Raw genomic sequence first — 19,018 nt, forward strand, 5'->3', positions numbered from 1 at the left:
GTGGACATACGAAAAAATACATATAAAAAAAATGAAAAAGCTAAAAGCTCTTTTAGCAACAGGCTCATCTTTTAGCAACAGGCTCATCTTTTAGCAACAGGCTCATCGCAGCTATCTGCCAATCACCCATTCCCACCACCCTTCTGAGTAATACCCCTCCCCACCTTCTCACTATATAGAAAGGTCCGGTGACTTCTGTTTCAGTGTATCTGAAGAAGTGTGCATGCACACGAAAGCTCATACCTAGAACTAACTCAGTTGGTCTTTAAGGTGCTACTGGAAGGAAAAATTTTTTATTTAGCTTTTGGGAAATGATACATAATGAAATGGAAAAGATATTTAAACTAGTTTTTTACCCTTCAGTTACCTCTCTCAGCAGCCTCCCATGCAAACATGCAAAGTAGCAAAAAAAAATAAAAAAATGCAAAGAGCATGGGGCTTGCTTCCGAGTAACCCACGTGGCGAATTAACACTCGACAATAACAACGAAGAGGAAGAAGGAGGCGGAGGGAGAAAGTCGAACCCACGTGATACTCTCTCCGCCGCTTCCCACTGGCTCTGCGCTCCGCCAATCATTTACTCTTGCCCTTGCTCCTGCCCGGCACCACGATGGCGCCCGCGGAGCCGGAAATTTAACTTCCCTGCTTTTCCAGGAACCGGAAGTGCCAGCTCTGAGGCAAACTGGGCAGCGGGGAAGCAGCGGGGTCCTGCTCCTCCCGGGCCCCGCTCCTCGTCCTCCGGCGGCGGCGATGAAGCTCCTTCCCCCGCGCCGGGCGGGGAGGCGTTTCGTGCTTGGCGCCGCCGTGCTGCTGTGGCAGCTGAGCGCGACCGCTCAGGCGGTGGAGCCCATCAGCCTGGGCTTGGCCATAGCCGGCGCCGCCGCCTCAGCCCTCACAGGAATCATCTCTTACCCGAAGCTCTACTGCTACTTCGCCCACTGCTGCCTCCACAAGCCTGGCGCCCGCAGCGGGACAGGTGAGCTGGATGGGGGGCGCGGGGGAAAGAATTTCGCTTTTGGGTTCTGTGACGTCAGAGTGCAGCAGCCCAGGTGGGAAGAGTTCTGCTCAGAGGTGAGTGGTGTGCATGCTCTGACATCAGAGAAGGAAGGTGGAAGCAGATGCTCCCACTGGTGCCAGGGAAGGGGTGGGGAGTAGCAGCGTGGGGTCTGCCCTAAGTGTTTCTGTGGGTCGGGAGGTGACTGCTGTGACATCACAGGAAGAAGATGAAAGGAAAGAGTGTGCAGTTGTCAGGGAAGGAGAACCTTTTGGTCCATACAGCTCAGTATTGCTCACACCAACAGGCAGCATCTCTCTCCAGGGTTGCAGACAGAATCTTTCCCAGCCCTACCTGGAGGTGTCACTGAGGACTGAACCTTGGACCTTCTGCATAAGCATTGCCTGCTTTATTACTAAGCTGTGGGTATCCTTTTCCCTCCTTTTTTATTTGCTCCATTAGGCACTTTGACCACGGAACCCCTGCCCCCACTAACAACTGGATATGAAGGTTGAAAGAGCCAAGAAATTGTGACTCTGCTCATAAATCAAGAAACTGAGCCTTTCTCAGGGAATTTTAAGGGACTTGGGCTAGATAACCCTTAGGGTCACTTCCAGCACTAGAATTCTATTCTTCTTCTTACTTTGTGGCTCACTGGAGTAGTGCTTTTTCATACAGGTTGGGTTCCTCACACTAATCTTTGCCAGGCTAAAAATTATGCTTGCACAGAAGGACTTCAGATTTCCAAAATGCTCTTTTAATCAGTTACTCCTTTTATTCCCCCCCCCCCCAGTGCTTCAAGAGGGTTTGGATGACCAACTCTTTGGGCAGCATCTGGCGAAGAAGGTGATTGTGAAATCGCTTACTGGATTTTTGAATAATCCAAACCCAAAGAAGCCGCTGACACTCTCCTTACATGGCTGGACTGGGACTGGCAAAAACTTTGCTAGTAGGATAATCGTGGAGAGCCTTTTTGAAGGAGGCCTCAACAGCAAATTTGTACATCAGTTTGTATCCACTCTGCATTTTCCTCATCAGCAGAACATTTCCCAGTACAAGGTAAAAAGACCGATTGCATCTTAAGACTAGATGTAACTATTTCCTTACAGCTGTGGTTCTGGGGAAGGGCTGCAACATGTCCTTGAACCCTGAAAATGACTCCTGCTGGCCTAGATGGAGAACAAGAGAGGGGAGCAGGAACTAGGAACTAGCCTACCTACAAAAGTACAATGTACATTAATTGCTCACTCTTGCTTCTGGCCGTTGCCTATCACATGCATGAGACCCCCAGGAGGTTGCCTGGAAGGGTATGTGTCTCTTTGTCTGAAAAAAGTTTCCCACTGAGCTGAAGTGTCCCTACTTTTGAGTGAGAGAAGGGAGGGAAGGTGGGTGGGTGGGGACTTCGCCAGAACCACCATTGCCCCGCTCAAAGCCTATACCCCTTGAAGCAACCCACTGCTATTTTTAGAGCCCTCCCCTCAAGCTGAGAAGGCAGGTTTAGCAATACTGTCAATAAACAGAACATGTTCTTTTGAAATGACTAGGACCAGTTGCAGATGTGGATCCGGGGCAATGTGAGCAGCTGCCCAAGATCCGTCTTCATATTTGACGAGATGGACAAGATGCACGCTGGCCTCATCGACTCCATCAAGCCTTTCCTGGACTACTATGAGGAGCTGGACGGTGTGTCTTACCGGAAAGCTATCTTCATCTTCCTCAGGTTAGGAACAAGCCTAGACGTGAAACTGCAAAAGTACTTCTAAATTTAGGAGCTGGCGCTAAAAGCTCTCGTCTCTCATCTTTGAGATATGTCCTGAAGAAAGATTTCATTACCATAGCCTAAGGCATTAAATTATTGATCATCTGGTGGCAGGGAATTTTCTTCTTCCAGCTTAGCTTCTTGCTTTACTATCATTAATTTACTAATTGCTTTCTAAACGGCTATTTCAAGGCAATTTACACAGTAGGTAATCAAAAACAGTGAAAAGACAGAAAAGCAGCTAATACATTTAAAACAAAACGAAAAAACTTTAAGCACTAGGCAGTCATAGTAAAGATCCATTTATCCAGCTGGGAAAGTTTGTCAGAACAAATATGTCTTCAGTTGTTTTCAGAAAGTGCAGATGGTGAGCACCTGCCATATCTGCAAAACTGGGGCAGCGACACAGAAGGCCCTACTCCAAGTTATTACGGAATGGGCTTCTGAGACACTTCACCACAGGGATCTACAGGGCATGTAAGGGATAAAGTGTTCTCTCAAGTAACCTTGAGTGGTGGCCACCAATCTATATAGCTTTAAAAGAGAATTAGACAGCTTTATGGAGGAAAGGGCTATCAATGACTACCAGCCATGATGGTTATGCTGTGTCTTCATAGTTGGAGCCAGTAATGCTGCTTGTGGGACTCCCACAGGCATCTGATTGGCAACTGTGAGAGCAGGATGCTGGACTTGATGACCATTGTCCTGATCCAGCAGGCTGCTGTTAGTTAACATGGTCCTAAGTTGTATAGGGATTTACATATCAGTACAGTCATACCTCGTGTTGCGTTTGCTTCATGATACGTTTTTTCAGGTTGCGCCCCGTGGTGACACAGAAGTACTGGAAAGGGTTACTTCTGGGTTTCGCCGCTCGCACATGCGCAGACATGCAAAATGACGTCATGCGCAGCGCAGACGCGGGTTGCGTTCTGCTCATGTTGCGAATGGGACTCCGGAACGGATCCTGTTCACAACCAGAGGTACCACTGTACTAGTATCTTGAACTTGGGGTCGTAGCAAACTGGCAACTGGTACAAATTTTGCAAGGAAGGTTTTAAAAGCTGGCACTTGTTGAAAAACGCCTTCCTTTCTCACTTCAGTAATGCAGGGGCTGAAAAGATCACCGAGGTGGCGCTGGACTTCTGGAGGAGGGGAAAGAGGAGGGAGGACCTGAGCTTACGGGACCTGGACCTGACCTTATCTGTTTTCAATAACAAAAACAGTGAGTAATCAGGGATATTAAACCTGCAGTCCTTTTTTATTGATTGAAATACCGTATTTTTCGCCCTATAGGATGCACTATTTCCCCTCCAAAAATGAAGGGGAAATGTGTGTGCGTCCTATGGGGCGAATGCAGGCTTTCGCTGAAGCCTGGAGAGCGAGAGGAGTCAGTGCGCACCGACCCCTCTCGCTCTCCAGGCTTCAGGAAGCTATCCACAAGCCTTGCAAGCCCGGCGGGAGTTCCCACGGGCTCGCAAGGCTTGCAGGCAGCAGCCTGCAGCCCACAAGCTCGGGGGACAGCGGGGAGGCGCAGCGCACCTTCCCGCTGTTCCCCGACCTGGTTTGGAGGCTGGCGCTGGGGAGAAGTGCGCTTCTCCCCAGCGCCAGCCCCACAAGCTCGGGGGACAGCAGGGAGGCGGAGCGCTGCCATCCCACTGTTCCCCGACCTGGTTTTGGGGGGGAAATAAAGGGAATTTTTTTTTCCTTTATTTCCCCCCCCAAAAAACTAGGTGCGCCCTATGGGACGAAAAATACGGTACTTGTAAACCATACTTTTGTGAAAAATAAAACAAGGTGGTGCTGTGTATATGGTGCTGTACACTGCCATGTTACCTTGTGTGAATTAGCAGCATGCAAATAAGATAAATCAGTGCTGCCTAACACAGGGGTGGGAATCTGTAGGCCTGGGGACCAAATGAGGTTCTCAGGCCCCATCTCTCTGGCCCTCAGAAGGCTTCCCAAGCTCACTTCCCCCCACCCAGCTTAACCCTGTGGCCAGCTTGAGCTACTTTTGGCTGCCTGGAATCTTTCCTTGAAAAGTGACTCTTACTTACCTTGATGATGCAGTGCTTTTTTCTGGGGGTACTCAAGAGTATGCAGTACCAGCATCTTGGGGTGTGCGAACCAGGCTTTTGTTTGGTGAAACTAGCATGTATGAAAGTTAAGAGTCCCATCCATTGTTCCTCCACTGGCTCTGCCTACTTTTACCTCTGGTCTTACCCGCCACTGGCATGTGGCCCCCCCGACTAAAAAATTCTCCATGGATCACATGAAGAACATCCCAGCTCAGCAAGTAGCGCAAATGAAACCTCTAGTGACACAAAATCGTTATTGTTTGGCTTTTTACCAAACCGTTTGTGGTCCAGCACATAGTTAATACTATGGAACTTGCAGGAAGCAACATAGATGGCTTTAAGAGGGGATTAAACAAATTCACAGAGGAGAGGGCTAGCCTACTTGCTACATATGTTCTGCCTCCACGACTAAAGGCAGAAAATGCCTCTGAATAGCACTTGCTGGAAACCACAAGAGGGGAGAGGGCTGCTCTTGTGTTTGGGTACTTGAGGGTTTTATGTTGGGGCATCTGGTTGGCTACTGTGAGAACAGGATGCTGGACTAAGTGGCCCATGGGCCTGATTATGATTATGTTATGATTTTGGCCATAATTTCCTGTACTATGTGTTTAGTCCCTCACCAAGCTTAAATTATTGTATTTGGGCATGGAGTGTACTGTATTGAGCTTTATTTTATTGTATTTATACCTTAAGCAATTCTGGACAAAATGATAAAATCAAAAAGAAAATTAATATATGAAAGAAAGAAAGAAAGAAAGAAAGAAAGAAAGAAAGAAAGAAAGAAAGAAAGATATTTCCCCATACCAAACAAGATTGCTACCTTCCTTTGCAGGTGGCTTTTGGCACAGCAGCCTGATCGACAAACACCTCATCGATTATTTTGTACCCTTCCTGCCTCTGGAGTACAAGCATGTGAAAATGTGCATTCGGGTCGAGCTTGAATCCCGCGACTATGAGGTGGATGAGGACATTGTGACCCAGGTAGCCGACGAGATGACTTACTTCCCAAAAGAAGAGCGGATCTACTCTGATAAGGGATGCAAGACTGTTTGTACAAAGCTGGATTTCTACCTGTAATGCATATATTTATGATTACCTGATTTTTGAAGAAAATGAACCCAATCACAGAACTTTGAGAAACTGAATTTTTTTTTCTTTTTAAAAAAGATTTTAAATTATGTAAAGAGAGGAGACAGCTCAATAGTTTCTCAAAGTGGAAGGAATGACGAACCTGATCCTACAAATTACTCAGTCTCGTGGCCTTGTGTTGTGGTTTGGTCCACTCCAGAGCATCTTTTACTGATGCCTGTCCTGTGAAAACCACCTGAATTTTTCCATATCTGCTTTATGGACCAGTATTCTAGAGAGTGACTATGTCTGTGACTGAGTTCTAATGAGATCTCTGATGTTGGAACCACCTTCCAATTTTCTTAAAAATTATGACTTCTCCCAAGGAATGAAGGAATGTTATTGAGGCAGTTTAGGAAAAGATGTGTAGCTTTCCATGAGCGCCAACTCTTTCTTGAATGGTTTCAGTAGTAGCGGCAGAGAGAGCTATGTAACATGGTATTTTCAAACTGTTTGCAGGGGTAGCTTTCTGTTCTTTGAAAGTGTTTGGGGGGTGGGGCAGTTCATCAACAAATTGGCCAGTATGGGTGGTAAAACCTCAGTGAGGGAATACTTGTGGGGGTCAGACTGGCTTCCACCTTGGCCCCCATCTCTATTCAGCAGCAGAATAATTGCACCCTTATACATGTGAGGAGTGTAACAAACTTACCCACTGCCCTGTGTCAGCAGAGGTGGCCTTCTAGGCCACTCTCAGAATCCTTTGCAATGTGCAAGGTGTGACACACAAGATTCCCTGACCCTCAAAACCTTAAAAACCACTGCCTTAAATCTCAGAATGCAGGGGGTTGTGAGAGATTTTGATATTCAGAGTAATTTATATGTAAACAAATATGGCAAATTCAGAAAGGCTTTTTGAAAACAGCACTCTCCATCAAAAGGCGTGTGTAGTAGTCGCTGGTGGCACTGACAGGGAGAGAGGGGTTGCTGGTTTTTTTTTACCAGCCTTAATTCCCACTTCTCTTGGTACCACTGAGGCAAAAACAGGCATGGGTTTCCAGGATGGTTTAAAGTACATGTGGGACAACTTCCACTCCTGCTGTTTTGTGGGTTGTGACAGCTTTCCAGGGGCTGATTTTGAGTGGTGGGGGAAGCCGTGTTGGATTTTCATCCCAATAAAGCAATCTTGTGCTGGAGAAGAGCAGTTGATAAATCAAAGCTCACGTAGGGCAGAAGGAAAACAGCTTTTCTCGATCTTACTGAACACAACTCCCAAGTTCTCAGCACTATCCTCTGAAAGCTCTCTCGGTGCATCTTCTTACTTTTCCAGCTTAGCTTCGAGAAAAGCCAGTGAATCTAATGTTAAAAAGGCACTTGTCAAAGGGTGAGTGCATCTTACGAAAAGCACAAGTGCTGCTGTTGGATTATGCAGTTTTGTGTCAAGAGGTCCTCATTTCAACACTTGGCAGCATCTAGCTCACAGGCAGTCAGCCTGTGGCCTAATTTCACATTGGTGGCAGGAAGGAGTGTGGAAGAGAGAAAAATATAAAGGTTGCCACACACACTTTTGAGTTTGGTCATATCCTGCTGTTGGCACACAAGAAAATTCTCCTGGAGGAATCTGTTTGGTATAGCAAAGTTAACAGCTGCCCTTAACTGGGCATTTTTGTGTCAAGTCTGTGCATTTGTGAAGAAATGCTTTTTCATGGCTCACTTTTGCACGTAACTCACCAAACCATGGACAGGGACACTTTTCACTGTGGCTTGGAAGGACAAAACCAGGGGTAACAGCTGTCACAGTGATGGCTGCAAAGCAACTGCTATAATGTAGAAACAAGATTGAGTAGCAGGGCAGTATCACTGTAACATACTTTCCAGCCAAGAAGTTCAAATTATCGTTTTAAGCAACCATAAGTAAAAAAAACCCCACACATTTTGATGTGTCAACTGAGGCATTGGATTAAGCCTACATAAAGTCAATGGCACTTTGGTCCTCTTGAAATCAATCTTAAATTAGATAAGAAAGTCCCCTATCCCTCCCTTCTACCCAACTCCCACTCCCATTTTTTCAAAAGCCTCTGTAGGAGTGAAGAACTGAACAAAGTGTGTTTGCAGGGTGGGGAGATGGTGAAACTTCCTTGCTGTGAACTACATGTGAGAAAGTTTGTCACAACCAACTTCTTCACACTGATTTTAAGTGCAACACATCACTTAGGCATCAGGCAGGCATATTCTGTGGTGGGAGGAGGCCCTGTCGAACTCAGGGGGACTTGTTTCTAAGTGCACACAGAGGATTGTGCTCTTATTGGTCCTCCTCAAACCCAGAATCAGCCAAAAGACATAGAGCAAATTGAACTAGGTGCTGTTGGGAGAAGACTGCAGCTTTGTGATTTTTTTATTTAGAACAAACCTGATTATTCCCTCCTGCAACTGATTTTTTAAATAAAATTGTAAAATAATTGGTCAAATGTCTCTTTGTCCTGCATCTATTGAGTTAAAACAGGGGCAAGTAACCTTTTTCACAAACCATGGACCACTTTCCCTGGGGGGGGGGGTGTAAACTGCTGCTGGTGGGTGAGCAAGTTAATGTAAATGACACTAATTGTACAGTAGGATACTTTTACAGTCAACACCCCCTTCCCTGCCATGCAAATAAGTGAAAGGCATTGCCAGCATAATTTGACCAGATATGGCTGCATTCTCTCCTCATTGTTGGAGGCAAATTATGCCTCTGAATGCCAGTTGCTGGGTATTACAGATGCGGGGGTGGGGGCTGCTGTTGGGGTCATCTGATTGGTCACAGGATTCTGGTCTTTCAGTGAAGTTGCTCATCTCCTAGAAACTGGCTTTTTTGACAAATCAGGCTCCCTGGACAATGAACAAAACCACAGGGAGGATTAAGATTAAGAAGGCAGAAAGACAATAGGAGAGCGCAAAAACCTTTTACTACAGCAGCTTGTGGCAGTTGAAGCTTACTCTTGTATCCAGAGTATCAGAACTGCTGCACTTTTGAACACCTGAGCAAATAAGGAAAGGCAAGAGACCTGTTTTATGGTACTTTTGTCAAAGATTTAATACAGATAGCAGCAACTGACCTACAATCACTCCATAGAAGTTACAAAACTTAGCCCATACTGGCCATTTTTAAAATGAATTAAAAGTTTCAATTTTTTCATAACTACTGATTCTGATCTCCTTTCTCAGCCACATATGAGCTGTTCCTCTGGATTCTTAAAAGGGGAAACACAGAATCAAACCTCACACTCTGAACTTGTGTTGTTACACTGCCAATTTATCCTTTGGTGATTTTTCTGGCTGTTGCATTCCCAAGTGGCGAAGAAGTCACTGTATTTCACTACAGGGCTGTGGGGCAACCCCGTGAAGAATGAGAAGGAACATCATAACCTCATGGTGAGATAAAGTGAGTACACACTCAACCAGCACACTTCTGTCTCTTGGCAAAATATCTGATGAGATGGTGTCCAGGCTACAGGAGAATAGGGACTATGCAACCAACCTCTTTCATGCCGCATGAATGCTCTGTGGCTTTTTATTGTACCGCTACACCCAGACAGAGCTCAGTTGGCAGCTCCTGCTTAAACAGGATTCTCTCTACAGCCACACACAGGGTTATAGCCAATATCGGTCACACTCAAGAACAGACCCATTGAAATGAAAAGGACCAACTTGAATCACAGTTAATTTCAACAGGTCTACTTTTCCTAAAACTCCATCAAACAGGAAGTTGCAGAATAACCTATTCTGTCTGTTCATATGCATCTGGAGTTACTTATCAGTTTGCTGCGGCACACATACTCATCCCAATTGCATTTCACACATTCATGTTTTCATTCCTTTAAATAAAGGCTGCTTAATTAAGCCTTACAATAGCCTTAACCATCCTGCAGCCCTCCAAATGTTTCGGACCACAACTTCCATCACCCCTAGTCAAGCATCTAGAGGGCCCCAGGTTGGCAAATAGTGCTAAACCTATTTATTGCTGCAGTGGGGAGTAGTTAATTGACCAAGTTCTCCCCACCATTTCCAAACCTCTGTAGCTTTAATAATTTTTTATCACCATTTTGAAGGATAGAGGGATAAAAGATACTTAAAAAAATATGTTCCTTAATTTCCATTCAAAATATATACAGGTAGGATGAGTGAGAGGCATTATTTGGAGAGAAAGGGTTCTAGTCCTCCTGGATTTAAACCAGGCTGCCTGACCCTGGTGTCCTCCAGAAGTTACAGATGAGGACTACAACTCCCATCATCCCTGACCGCTGACCACACTTGCTGGGGTGTGGGTGTGCTGATTGGAACTGGGAATCCAACATCATCGGGCGGGAAGGCATGCCAGTTTGGGGAAGAACAAACCAGCCAGGCTATGTGTAACAGTGAACCCAAAGTTAAATCCCCTTTCAGACTTATACCAAAGCTGCATACCTCATCAAAAACTCTAGGGTAATGTTCCAGCCCATCAACAGGCAAATTATACACACACACAACACTCCCCACTCCTTTAGGGACAGTGTTTTGTTCCTGGAAGGATGACTGTCGAGATTTAAGGGGCAAAGACATACAAATTCATGGCCTATTATAGCCAGTTTCCCTAAACTCAATCTGACACCTAACTGCATTGTTACAGCAGAAGGTGGATCAGCTTTAGAGTCCCATATACAGAGAGGACCCCACCTTTTCTTCCATCCATAGGGAGAGCTGGTCATGCCACTGGTTACCTGCACACTGAATAACTTCAAGCTTCCCTAGGAAGATGCCCTTGCACAATTTGCAATGCTTTAACCAACAGATGGAGAAAAGCACTCTGCTTCCCAATGACCCCATGAGCTGAAATTCCCAAAATGACACCCGGGAGCAGGTACGGATGCCACAACAGCATTAGCCATCCTTCATTTCAGACCGAGTGTCATAGTCTAGAGCAGTGTTTCTCAAATCTTGTGTCCCCGGCTGATGTTGAACTACAACATCCATCATCCCCGTCCACTAGTTCTGCCAGCTAGGGATTATGGGAGTTGTAGTCCAACAACATCTGAGGACCAAAGTTTGAGAAACACTGGTCTAGAGGAATGCGGAGAGGAGAGGCAAAGCCACTCCTAGCAAATCCCAGCTGTTGAATGCTAATGCTTTATGGTCCAAAGTTGTGGGCTTGTCTTACATCATGGGTGGGCAACCTGTGGATCTCCAATTGTTACTGAGGCTTGAAGCAGCCACCATGGTGAACAGTCAGGGAGCTACAAACCAGGTGTGAAGAACTTTCAGCCCTCCAGTTGTTGCTGAACTACAACTCCCATCGGCGCCCAACAAGCAGGGCCAGTAGCCAGGGATGATGGGATTTGTAGTTCAGCAACACCTGGAGGACCAAAGGTTCCCTACACCTGATGTACTCCATCAATATCTGGTGGTCCACAAGTTTGCCATCCTGGTCTTACACTTGTGATTTCTGCCTAAAGCCAAGAGTGGTACCTGTTTTCTTGATGGCACATTGCGAGAGGAAATGCCTAAGATGTGACCACAAAAAGCCAACAGCTCCCAAGAGCTCCACACAATATTTTTAAAAGTGCACACCCAGAGTTTTTCTTTCATTAAAAAAAAAAGTTCTAAAAGTGCTTTGGAGAAAGAGAGGATAACAGATTTAAGAAACCCTTCACCATCCTCCTCTTTCTGGTTTAATGGCATTAAAAAAAATCAAAATCAAATATCCACCAAGTCCAACTTGGTCTGTACAGTCTTGCACCCCTTGGTGGAGTAGATCCGTTCGTCCTTTGGGAAGAAAGTCATCTCATCGGCCACCTTCTGGACCACTGACTCGTCGACAGGGTTGCCGCGGGAGACTATCTCTGCCCGGATACACATTTTCACATGCTTGTACTCCAGGGGAAGGAATGGCACAAAGTAATCAATGAGGTTCCGGTCGATAAGACTGCTGTGCCAGAGGCCGCCTGGGGAAGGGCAAAATTGAGAAAATGAGTGGATTTGGGAACTGGGAGATATTGTTGACTCTGACTGCATATTGTGGTAACTGAGCTGTGAGTCCTGCCTTGCAGGGGGGCTGCCCTAGAGCAGAGGTAGGCAACCTAAGGCCCAGGGGCCAGATGCGGCCCAATCGCCTTCTCAATCCGGCCCGTGGACGGTCTGGGAATCAGTGTGTTTTTACACGAGTAGAATGTGTCCTTTTATTTAAAATGCATCTTTGGATTATTTGTGGGGCATAGGAATTTGTTCGTGGGCTAGTCCGGCCCCCCCACATGGTCTAAGGGACAGTGGACTGGCCCACAGATGAAAAAGGTTGCTGACCCCTGCACTAGAGGACCCTCTGAGTCCCTTCCAACTCTATATTGTTATAAGAATTCTAAGGTCTCAAATATAAATTAAATGTTCATAAATGTACAAGGCAAACACATACGTAAGTATATAAACCATGTGTCTGAAATAGTACAGAAGAGCAATCCTGAAGCCATTTTTACTCTCCCAAACTGACCTCAAACATTTCTCTGCAAGGAGGAAGGAAATGGGAAAGCCTTCCCATTGTCTTTTGCTTGCAAATCCTGTCTTAAGGGCCTATTTGTGTATGAACAGGGTGAGCCTGTGACTGTGGGACTCAGGAACTAAACTATTAACCATAACAAAAGAATGGCCAGACTGCCCAGGTAATGCAATCAGTGACCATTATCAGATATCCTGGCAGACAGGATTTCTGCTGTAGATTGCTTCCTTTTGTAATGTATGCATGTTTGGGGGGGATGGTCTTGAGCTACAGGGTGGTCAGTTTCAAAAATCTATATAAGGGCTTGCATACTATTGTTCAGGGTTCTCTCCTCCCTCCTGCGTGTGGTGAGTGGGGACCCTGTTGCAACAGTTAAATCAAGATGAGGCTTACTATCCGCTTTGCTTCTCAATATACTCTGGTTGGCTAATGGTTGAATTTGTTTTTTAAACTGAGAAGTATATAAATTCTAAAGAATACATCTAGCTCAGGATTACCTACAATGAACGGCAGTGGCACTCTAGGCAGGAGCAGCCACTGTGGTGCCCTCCATATGTTGTTGGACTTCAACTCTAATCGTGCCTGACCACTTCCCATGCAGGTTGCAGGGGCTGATGGGAGTTGGGGTCCGACAACAGCCCAAAGGGCCACAGATGGGAGACAGAACTTTGAGTTAGGAAGAATTTAAAAATCTCTTGCTTGACCAGGAAGGGGGAGAGCAAAGAAAAGCCAACAAAACTCACTGTTCTTGTTGTTGAAGACGCCCACGGATAAGACAGGCTCCAGGTCCTTCAGCTGGATCTCCTCCCTGTCCCGCCCATTGTGCCAGAAGTCTAAGGTCACTCTGGTGATGAGGTCTCCCCCAGCGTTACTGTCAGAAAAGCCAAAGGGGTGGGAGACATGTTAGCAATCCATATGCTTCATAACAGAGCCAGCAATACGTATCCTGATTTTTTAAGAAACCAATCTTACTTAAACTTTGGAACCCCCTGCCTATTGAAATCAGTCAGATGCTTTTGGTGCATGCTAAAAACATTTAAAAAAAAAATTCGGGCAATGTAGAATGTAGGTATGTGGTGAGCCCCACCCCCACCCCCACTTGAGGAATGTATTAAAAAGTGGTGAAGAGGGAAAATGCTAGAAATCATTAGGAAAGGGTTTGAAAATAAAACCACCGGTATCGTAAAGCCACTAAATTAACTGATGGTGCGATTCTGCGTGGAGTAGCGCAAACAGTTCTGGTTGCCTTGCTTCAAAAAGGATACTGGAAAAGCTTCAGAAAAGGGCAGCCAAAAGCGGATGGAGCAATTCCCCTATATGATGGATGCATTTGGGACGTTCTAGTTTAGAGAAAAGGTCAGTAGGAGGTAACATGACAGAAGTTTATAAAAATGTGCATGGCACAGAGAAAGAGGATATAAAACAGTATTTCTCCCTTTCTCCTGACATTCAGTCTTGTGGACTTCCCATGAAGCTGAATGTCAGGAGATTCAGGACAGATAAAAGAAAGTCTTCCTTCATGCAGGACATTATTAAACCCAGGGAACTCACTCCCACAGGGGGTAGTGGTGGCCACCAACTTGGACAGCTTTGAAACAGGTTTAGGAAAAGGTAATGCTATTGATGGAGGGATGCGGGTGGCGCTGTGGGTTAAACCACGGAGCCTAGGACTTGCTGATCAGAAGGTCGGCGATTCAAATCCCTGCATCGGGGTGAGCTCCTGTTGCTCGGTCCCTGCTCCTGCCAACCTAGCAGTTCGAAAGCACGTCAAAGTGCAAGTAGATAAATAGGTACCACTCTGGCGGGAAGGTAAACGGCATTTCTGTGCGCTGCTCTGGTTCACCAGAAGCGGCTTAGTCATGCTGGTCACATGACCTGGAAGCTGTACACCGGCTCCCCCAGCCAATAAAGCGAGGTGAGCGCCGCAACCCTGGAGTCGTCACAACTGGACCTAATGGTCAGGGGTCCCTTTACCTTTACCTAATGCTATTGCTGGCTATGCTCTGCCTCCACTGTCAGAGGCAGAGCACCTCTGAATGCCAGCTGCTGGAAACCACAGGAGGGGAGAGTTACTGTTGTACTCTGTTGCTTCTGAGCTTCCAGTTTAAAAGACTAGATGAGCCTCTGATGACCTGACCCAGCGGGACCCGTCTAATTTCAAATGGAAGCCATCAAATGAAGGGCTTGCGATTGCAGGCAAAGAGATTCCCAACCTGAGAAAAATGAAGATTGCCCTCCTGTAGGAGACACCGTCAATCTGCTCGTAGTAGTCAAGGAAAGGCTTGATGGCATCTATCAGTCCTGGGTGAAGCTTGTCCATCTCATCAAATATGAATACCGACTTGGCGCAGGCACTGACGTTACCCCGAATCCACTTCTGCAATTGCTCCTGGACCAAAGCGATAAGGAGGATAAAAGGTTGATCTTACAGTTCTTCAGCATCAACCCAGTTATGGAGGATGCTCTGATTTTAACATTGAAAAAACCCTGACACCCTACTTGAGTAATTGACCAATGAAACAAAGCAACAGTCAGACAGAGTGATCTTTACATCTAAGAGAGTGGTGGAATTTATGCCAGCTTAATGTAAACTGGTGTAAATTCCAAACTGCATTCAGCAGGAGGGCTACTGCTGGCCTGAGCCTGGCAGAGGGTAAAACCACCCTTTAAAACAGAGTTTGACTTGCAACACAGTTTTTTCACAGAATCACAGAACTGTAGAGTAACAACTTTAAAGTGGTTTGCAAAAAAGATAAAACCATAGAAACGGGGAAAATGCAATACATTATGATACACAATAAGTTAACTAAAATTAAAATCCACATCAACTTTCTAAGCATGTGAGCAGGTTTGGCTGAACAGGAATGTTTTTAGGAGGCACTGAAAAGAGTATAGTGAAGGTGCCTGCCTGATATCAAGAGGCAGGGAGTTCTAAAGTGCAGGTGCTGCCCCACTAAATGATCAAGTTCTTTAAAATGTGGAATGGGTATTACATGGTACCCGTAGTAGTGCCAATCTGGCTGATCAAAGCAGATCAAAGTAGGCACATGTGGGGTAAGGTCATGATGTAGATAAAGTGGTCCCAAACTGTAACACTTTGAACATGGCCTGGTAGCAAATGAGTGACCAGTGCAGATCTCTGAGCACATGTGTTATAATGCTGATGAGGCCTCATTCTGTCAGCAATTGCGCTGCAGCATCCTGCACTAACTGAAGCTTCTGGGTCATGTGTGGGGGAAGTTCCACACAGGGCAAATTGATGTAATTCGGTCTTGAAGCAACCAACCCATGAACTACTGTAGCAAGGCTTTCCTGGTCCAGGGATGGCCGTAGCTGTTGAACTGTCCACTGAAGTTGGCTGAGCCTCCAGTGACAGAACCGGATGCAAAAGCACCCCCAAACTGAGAACTTTCTCCTTCGGTGGTGGAGTGCAACCCCATCCAGGGTAGGCAACTAACCAATTTCTCGAACATGGGGGCTTCTTAACCACAGTCGTATAAGGCAGCTCCTTCCATTCCTAAAAAAGGAAGCAGCTCCACAAACTCTCAGCTTTCACTTTCCATTACTGTATTCTCCTATATTAACTCCTTTTACTGGAAGGCAAATGACCACTACTGGTTTTCGAGAGTGCTCAAAAGGCCATACCAATAGGATCCAAAAAATCCAAACTTTTCTTTTTCTGGGTGGTCCTTCTCCTGCCCTTCTAGAATATTGAAAACATTTCCAAATGAAGAAGTCTCTACCTGGCGCAAGTCACAGAGACCTCAGTTTCCCTCTGCAAGCTAGGATTCCCCACAAGCTTACCGTTTAGCATGCCATGTACAACCCAGCGTTCCTGAGAACCTCTGTTTCATTTAGACCAACTTTTAAGTTTCTGGTGCTCATGGATGCAAAAAGAAGCCTTAAAGAATGATCAGGAAAAAGTCAGGAAAAAAGCTTTCAATTATTCAGGGGACTAGGGACCCTGGAAAAGGACGACAGGAAGCAGACCCTTCATCCATCTAGCTCAGTACTGTCAACAGGTATAGTCAGCTGCACCAAGAGGTTAAAGAACAGTTCTTATCCGTGGGCTGTTGGGCTGCTGAATGGAAAAAAATAGTGGTGCAATTGACTTCCGGCAAGCACACAGAGTGAGAACAAGACTGAGTGTATGGGGGGGGGGGGCTCGTTTAATTTCACTGCACACAGGTGGTGTAGTGACAATAAAGGTTTTTTATTATTATTTATTTATTACGTTATTAACACTGACTTGCAGTGGCTTTCCAGGGTTTCAGGCAAGGACATTCCTAGACCTGGAGATGCCATTGTGGATTGAACCCAGGACCTTCTGCATGCAAAGCAGGTGTTGTCCCAGCGAGCCACAGCCCTCCCCCTTAACATAAAGTAAAATTCTAGTCTTCACAGTTAATTAAAGAGCTGAATTCAATATTGCCAATATTGCCCAGTATTGTCAACACTAACTGGTAGTGGTTATCTAGGCTGTCGGGCAAGGGAGATACAGGGGGTTCTGCATGCATAAAACGTAAGAATATAAGTGGAGTCTGCAGCATGAGGCCAGTGGCCCACCTAGTCCAGCATCCTGTTCCCACCAGCTGCCTATTGGAGGTGCACCAGCAAGGTCTAACCACAACAGCAGCTCCTTGAGATTCCCAGCAGGTGGTATTTGGAGTGGAGGCAGCATGTGCTTCACCACTGAGTTTTACTATTCAGATATCTCAGTACTCATGGCTATACTGTACTACAGCCTTCACTAACCCAATGATAGCCAAATGCTTTCAACTACAGCTCCCATCAGCTCCAGCTGAGATTGAGAGCTGCCTAATTTGCCCACTCTGTAAAACGGAAACAAAATAAGCCTAGAATCAGCAACATAAAGCCTTGCAAAAACACTCAACCAATTACACCCTCACCTTATACATTGCAATCTGGTGGTCATGGGGGAAATGCAGTGTAGAAAGGAAAAGGTGGACGTATTTGCTCTTCAGCCCGGCCTTGTGGATGTTTTCGGCAACAATCTGGCTGACAAAATTTTTGCCCGTCCCTGCCCACCCATGCAGGGAGAGTGCCAGGGGCTTCTTAGGGTTTGGGTTGTTGACGAAGCCGGTCACCGCCTTCAGGATCACGTCCTTCGCCAGGTGCTGTCCGAAAAGCTTATTGTCCAGATTCTGCCGGAGCGCTGCAAAGAGGCAAAGGTGGAGAGTGTTGATTTCAGAGAGGCACTCCTGCAACCCTCAGTGTGGGTCCAGGGAATTAGAGTGCTGGGCTTGGGACCTGGGAGACCAGGGTTCAAATTCCCACTTGGCCTTTGAAGCTCACCGGGGGACCTTGGGCCAGCCACAGCTTCTCAGTGTGACCTACCTCACAGGGTTGTTGAGAGGACTGAATTAGGAAGGGAGAACTGTGTATGCCACCTTGAGCTCCTTGGAGAAAAAGGTGGGATATAAATGCAATAGATAAATAAACCTTGGGCATTACCTAGCTACAGTTGGGAATATCCTTCAGAAATCCAGGAGTGCAGTGTAGATAATGCTGTGCTAGATGGACTCTAAGGCAACGTCTTTCCTTAAACACACAGCACAACCAAATTGAACAACTCTATGGGGCCAAAACTACTTCACACTCTCTCCCTCTCCTCCCCCCAACAAAAAAACTCCAACTTCCCTATAAGGGGGGGGGGCAGCCCTGCCTTATTTTTCGTCCTCTTTCCTTGCCTCTCTATGGTGGGGCTAGGGCTGCTACATCCCGCTTTTTGCTCCCTATGGGGCCAGCCAGCCACCCTCCCTGCCTGCGGGTACCGGTGCTGTTGGGTCGCTCCTCCTCGCCGGGGCAGCACTCCACGAAGGCGCAGTAGAAGCGGGGCGAGGAGAGGTAACCGGTCAGAGCCGAGGCCGCCCCGATGGCGATGCCGGTGCTGATGGGCTCCAGCCCCGCCGATTCAGGCGGCCCCAAGGCGGCCCCAAGCAGCAGGAGCAGCACCGGCGGCGGCAAAAGCAGGCGGAGTCGGAGCCGCAGCATGGTGGACGCCGCGCCGGCAAAAGGGCCGGCAGTGCCCCGCGCTGGCGGCTACTTTTACAAGTCCGACCGCCCACCTTCGCAAGCACGACGGCGGGGACTACAACTCCCAGCAGCCCCCGCGCGGACCCCTTCCCTTTCCTGTAAGCCCCGGCGCCATCTTTGTTTGGGGCGGAGTTTCCATCCTAGCAACCGCTAAGCCAGTTTCATTGGCTGTTGCTAAGGGAGTTACTGAACAAGCACATGGATTGCTTTCGTGTGCGTTATATACAATATATAATATAATAAAGCGCGCGCACGTGTAAGGTTGAAATATATAAGCAGTATAGTACAGTGGTTAGAGCTGTTAAAGTCGGGGCGGGGGTGTGACACCCCGGAAGTAGTGCCAATGTCCCCAGCACAGCCTCGACCTAAAGTCAGGACGATGACCCTGACCCTACGCACAATCACGACCTAACCCCCCAAACCCCAAGACTCTCAACTATTAAATGCATGCTCAAATGAAATACCATTATTTTATTTGCAGGGTGGCTTGAGCGCCGTCCTGCTGGGCAGACAATGGAAGGAGGTTCATAAAATAGGGTTACCAGACATCCCTGGTTCCTGGGGACA

The 19,018-nt window shown here is 46.7% G+C and overlaps 3 protein-coding genes across 3 annotated transcripts in view; 1 reads left to right on the forward strand and 2 right to left on the reverse strand.

Annotated features, from left to right (window-relative positions):
- The window catches only part of PRRX2 (paired related homeobox 2), a 223,758-nt gene that overhangs the window by 104,783 nt on the left and 99,957 nt on the right, over positions 1 to 19,018 (reverse strand). The window lies entirely within an intron of this gene.
- On the forward strand, positions 649 to 8,360 carry LOC309333541 (torsin-1A-like). Its single transcript, XM_081847213.1, has 5 exons — positions 649 to 975; positions 1,787 to 2,052; positions 2,538 to 2,713; positions 3,853 to 3,974; positions 5,660 to 8,360. The coding sequence occupies exons 1-5, from the start codon at positions 750 to 752 to the stop codon at positions 5,902 to 5,904; spliced, it is 1,035 nt and encodes a 344-aa protein (XP_081703339.1). The 5' UTR covers positions 649 to 749; the 3' UTR covers positions 5,905 to 8,360.
- On the reverse strand, positions 11,498 to 18,540 carry LOC309333538 (torsin-1B-like). Its single transcript, XM_081847210.1, has 5 exons — positions 18,190 to 18,540; positions 17,305 to 17,570; positions 14,608 to 14,783; positions 13,138 to 13,265; positions 11,498 to 11,849 (listed from the first exon to the last, which is right to left on the reverse strand). Exons 1-5 carry the CDS (start codon positions 18,407 to 18,409, stop codon positions 11,602 to 11,604), a joined length of 1,038 nt encoding a protein of 345 aa, XP_081703336.1. The 5' UTR covers positions 18,410 to 18,540; the 3' UTR covers positions 11,498 to 11,601.

This window comes from Podarcis erhardii (assembly GCF_964252035.2).
Source record: "Podarcis erhardii genome assembly, chromosome: Z".
Taxonomy (NCBI): Eukaryota; Metazoa; Chordata; class Lepidosauria; order Squamata; family Lacertidae; genus Podarcis; species Podarcis erhardii.